The sequence below is a fragment of the Lolium rigidum genome, chromosome 5, assembly GCF_022539505.1.
Source record: "Lolium rigidum isolate FL_2022 chromosome 5, APGP_CSIRO_Lrig_0.1, whole genome shotgun sequence".
NCBI classification, from domain to species: domain Eukaryota; kingdom Viridiplantae; phylum Streptophyta; class Magnoliopsida; order Poales; family Poaceae; genus Lolium; species Lolium rigidum.
Window position 1 is genome coordinate 145059362 of NC_061512.1, and position 4358 is coordinate 145063719.

At 39.7% G+C, this 4358-nt stretch overlaps 1 protein-coding gene across 1 annotated transcript in view; it reads left to right on the forward strand.

Moving 5' to 3' along the window:
* Window positions 1-3090, forward strand: part of LOC124652800 (protein unc-50 homolog) — a 4905-nt gene extending 1815 nt beyond the window's left edge. Inside the window, exons 2-10 of the mRNA XM_047191842.1 lie at window positions 163-230; window positions 716-741; window positions 874-964; window positions 1207-1302; window positions 1805-1870; window positions 2196-2254; window positions 2338-2460; window positions 2568-2639; window positions 2715-3090. Of these exons, the coding sequence (XP_047047798.1) occupies window positions 163-230; window positions 716-741; window positions 874-964; window positions 1207-1302; window positions 1805-1870; window positions 2196-2254; window positions 2338-2460; window positions 2568-2639; window positions 2715-2770 (657 nt within the window). The 3' untranslated portion in view covers window positions 2771-3090. The remainder of the gene's footprint in view (window positions 1-162; window positions 231-715; window positions 742-873; window positions 965-1206; window positions 1303-1804; window positions 1871-2195; window positions 2255-2337; window positions 2461-2567; window positions 2640-2714) is intronic.
* The last annotated feature ends 1268 nt before the right edge of the window (window positions 3091-4358 follow it).

The window sequence follows — 4358 nt, forward strand, 5'->3', positions numbered from 1 at the left end:
GAGACTATTCTAACAATATTCCGTGCTTCATTGCATATTACCCTGAATATCTAAGGAAAATGCTCTGCTTTTGTTTCGTATGAGACTTTTCTGGTACTGGTAGTATATATTCCAATGCGTTTTTGTAACATGTGTTATCTCTCATATTGTTTTTCTCAACAGTGGCAGCAAATGGATATCGAGTACACATTTTGGCAAATGGTTCATCTCTGTACTTCACCAAAAGTAGTGTACGCATCCTGCACTCAGCCCAGCTCTAAATACTTTTCATTAGTTATTATATTATACTATTACTGTTTTCTGCTGTTATTATTATAGTAATACTAATGCAACTTGCGCAATGATAAATTGGTACCTTCCAAATTCTACCTCCTAAGTTGTAGTTCGAGGACGCATGCAATGGCATGCTCGATAAAGCCTCAAAGAACTTCATTCTAAGCTCTCACAATTCACACCACCACCAGGGAAAAAAATTCGTTGACCAACTTGCAACAGGACCTACTTCTGACCCACTTGCATTTGCACACAAACCCTAGCTCGTTTTTTTCTTTCTATGTTGAGGGATACATCCTCACCTTCATTTTATCATTCGAAGTTGTATGGTCTTAAGATGAATGACATGTTCCCGATTTTCAGTTATATGTTCGGTATATAGGTAAGCACCTGACTTGCTTTTGTCTGTTTGTATGCATCATGTTGTGATTATGGAAGACAGCTATCAGCACACCAAATATCACAAGCGTACGTTGTCTACTTCTATCCTTTCCTGAATGTAAATGTGTCTGTTGGAATTTAATTGATGTTCTTGCATACTATCATTTATATGCATATGATATCATGGCAGATCCTGATATCTTTTGTTCTTATTTTCAGAAACAAAGAACCAGTGGGCTCGGGATGATCCTGCATTTGTTGTCATTTTAATTCTTTTCCTCGTGTTTGCGACATCAGCTTACTGCGCAGCGTGAGTTCTTTATAGTTCTTTCCCTTCTATTTTTGCGGGGAATTGTCTTTATGTTCTTATTTTCTTTGTAATTCCCCACCTGTACAATACATAATGATGGTTTAATTTTATCTTTATTGTAATCTATTTTATATGTTCCCATCTTTAATAGATTTATGTGTTCGCTTTATTTTCTGTTGTATCAACTGGTTGATTTATTTTTCTTTTTATTCAACATTTGGCCACTTGTCTTTGTTCTTCAGGTTTGGAGAGAGCGCGGCCCATGCTGCTTTAACAATCACCTCGGTTGTGTTTGTCCATTTCTTATTTGCTGGGCTAATTTTGGCCACACTTTGCTGGTAAGTCGTTCACCCAGAAGACTTTGAACTTAACGGCAGCACTAACATCATCCTGTCGGTACTTCACAGTTTTGTTAGTGGACAGATTTATTGATTTCTTGCTGTTTTTTTTGGGAGGTATAACCTCACATGCTTCACGAGTGGTGCTATGGAAAATTTTAAAATAACATAAGTAATGCTCCTCGAGCTACATGTTGTTATGTACAATACGTTCAAAGAAAGTCGAAGCATATTATAATGAGCTTGTGGCTTATTGGGTTCATGTTGACAATAGGTTTACCAGCTATGATTTGTTATTTTGAAACAACTTGTATTTCTTCATCATTTACTCAAGAGGTCGTAGCAGCATTGCAGGTTTTAGTCTAAATTATGTTACATTTGTGGCCTAGCGTTTAATCAAATGTAGTACTAGTAATGTGCAATGACTAATATGTTAAATTTCTTAATACACATACAAATCTGTAAGTGGATAATAGGAAACAACTGCTATGCTTCACTGCAGGTTTCTTACTAATTCCTATTTGAGGGAGGAACCTAACAGCCACGTGGTTGAACAACGCGTTGAGTGGTAACTTTCCTATAGTCTTACCTAATGCATTTTCTTCTTGAGTTGTATTTTCTGCCATTTAGTGGTTATCTTCCTTTCTTATTTTCACTGCATCAGAATCTAAAACTTTTTAAGCTAATGGAATAGTTGCTGCATGAAACTCACAGACCTATGACAGGATGTTTCTGTAATTTCCATGGGATGACAACACTTCTTTCTAGTTATCTTGTATTGACTAGTAACCTAGTTAATAGAATAACCTAGTTAATAGAATATAATTGCGCCCCCCACTGCTTAGCTCTTGAGGCCACAGTCAATATCTGTAATGACACAAATAACATTGCAGGCTCTACGCGTTTGATGTTCACTGCAACTCGTTCTTCCCTGCATTCATCATCCTATATGGTAATATTAAGGAATCAGTTTCTCTATCTGAACTTTGGTTGTAAGAAATGCGGAATAGTTGACTGACAATTCTCTCTTCTCAGTGCTTCAATACTTTTTGTCGCCTCTGTTGATCGCACATGGCTTCTTTCCTGCCCTGTTATCAAACCTCCTCTTCATGGTTGCTATTTCTTATTATCACTATCTGAACTTCCTAGGATATGATGGTAAGTCTATTCTTATCTGTTCACGAATTTTTTTTTTTTTTTTTGCATATGTGTGTAACTATGTAAATGTAATCACGTCTTTCCTAACAAAAAGTTCTTTGTTGCAGTTCTTCCATTTTTGGACAGAACGACATTTTTTTTGTACCCAATCGGACTTGTCATCATAATATCACCACTTAGTAAGTGCATTTTATACAGTACTAATTTTATACCCCCTGGCAGTTATCTTACTTATTTTCGTTTGTATCTTGTAGTGATACTCATAGGGTTCAATCCGACAAGATACTTTTTGAGCTTGTACTTCAGTTAAGGTTGGTAACTATTACGCTAAGTAAAAGGAGACTGTGGTGACAAAACTAATGGCAGATTGGGATATACAGTTTGAAGTAGCATTTTAGATCTCTTGTGCTACCAAGAGAAAGCGAGCTTCGGCAAAGCTTAGAACGTTATTGGTGCCTGCAGAAGGCCATCACCGAGAGCCTTTTGAGTGGCGTCCATTTCTGGTGCCAACTTGTTCATATTATGTGTTGTTTCTATTGATTTGAGCCCAAGGACCAAGTGTACACTTCTATTGCGAAGTATAGTATCCTATCAAATTGGCGGCATCCATATTGCAAGTGATTTTTCTTTCGTCCCTTTTCCCTTTTGCCTGTCCTTTCCTTTTCCTGCCCTTTGCACTACCGGCAATACTTTTCTAGTCTCGTGTGTTAGGACTAAGGCCATGGCCGTGTATGTTTCTCCTGGCAAGTTACTGTTTTTCCTTTTGGCTACTAGCTAATTCCACAGCAGCTGTTCTATGCGATTGAAGGGCTTATTGTTCGTTAGGAGTTCAGGATTTAGAACATCTTTCTTCATTCATAGGTGGGGACGCATGTGGAATTACCTATCAATTATATGACCCGAAACAGCTCTGCTGTGTGTACGAAGATTTAAGTCGGCAACGTCAAGCTAGTCATTCAAATGGTATTCATCTATGCCAAATTGCCAATGTCCTTCATGCACCGTGAGCTAGGATCATCTTTTGCTTCTTCTCAAGTGATCATCTTTTGCTTCTTTTCAAGCCAAGCCCTTTGCATGGGATCGAAGATGGTGGCCTGATGGCCAAGTCGGTGAGCATGATCTCCTAGGCCATGATCTTGGCTTCAGCCTCCAATTGGCTTCGGCCTCGACGAGTCTAGACTTTGCAAGGGACTTTTCACCTCAAGAGCTCTCAATTGAAGATCAACAAAGCTCTTGGTGGATGCCTCTTTCTCTTTGCGCCGTCTCTCTTCCCTCTCGGTAATGGTCTCTTCTTTCTTGACCATCAACTCCCTCAAGGTTTCTTGGAACGCTAATGAGGAAGCTTGATGGTGCATGTTGGTTTTGGTTGCCTTGTGGCCAACTGGTTGTTTGGCACCGCCACCACCGCCTACCTTGTCGGTGGAACGGGCGCCTAGGCTTTGCCCATCGTATTCGAGGTTGATGGTACAGTTCATTGACGAATTGTCATTGCCCTTCTTCTTCATGTTCTCGAGTTTCCTCCAAAGGGCGTCACTTGTTTCTCAATTCTTGGTATCCTTGAGCAACATCCAACAATGGCTCAATATGAAGCCCGTGTTGTCGTAGGAGGACTTTAAGTGCTCCAAAGCAAAAACAACATACACACATGTCAACGGCTGAGACACCACTTATTGCCCCTTCCATTCACTGTCTCGAATGAGCCTTGGAACCGGCTACACTCGGCATGGATGAAGCCCCGCCTCTTTGCAAAGGAGAGATCTTTGCGTTCACTATAGAATGGGTTTGGCGGGAACTTCCTATGCTCATGAAAGTACTTTCCCACACGGGTCCCATAGGCAAATCCCTTTTGCTAAAGTGGATCTTGTGAAATCTCTATCCAAGCATTATATAGCAACTTA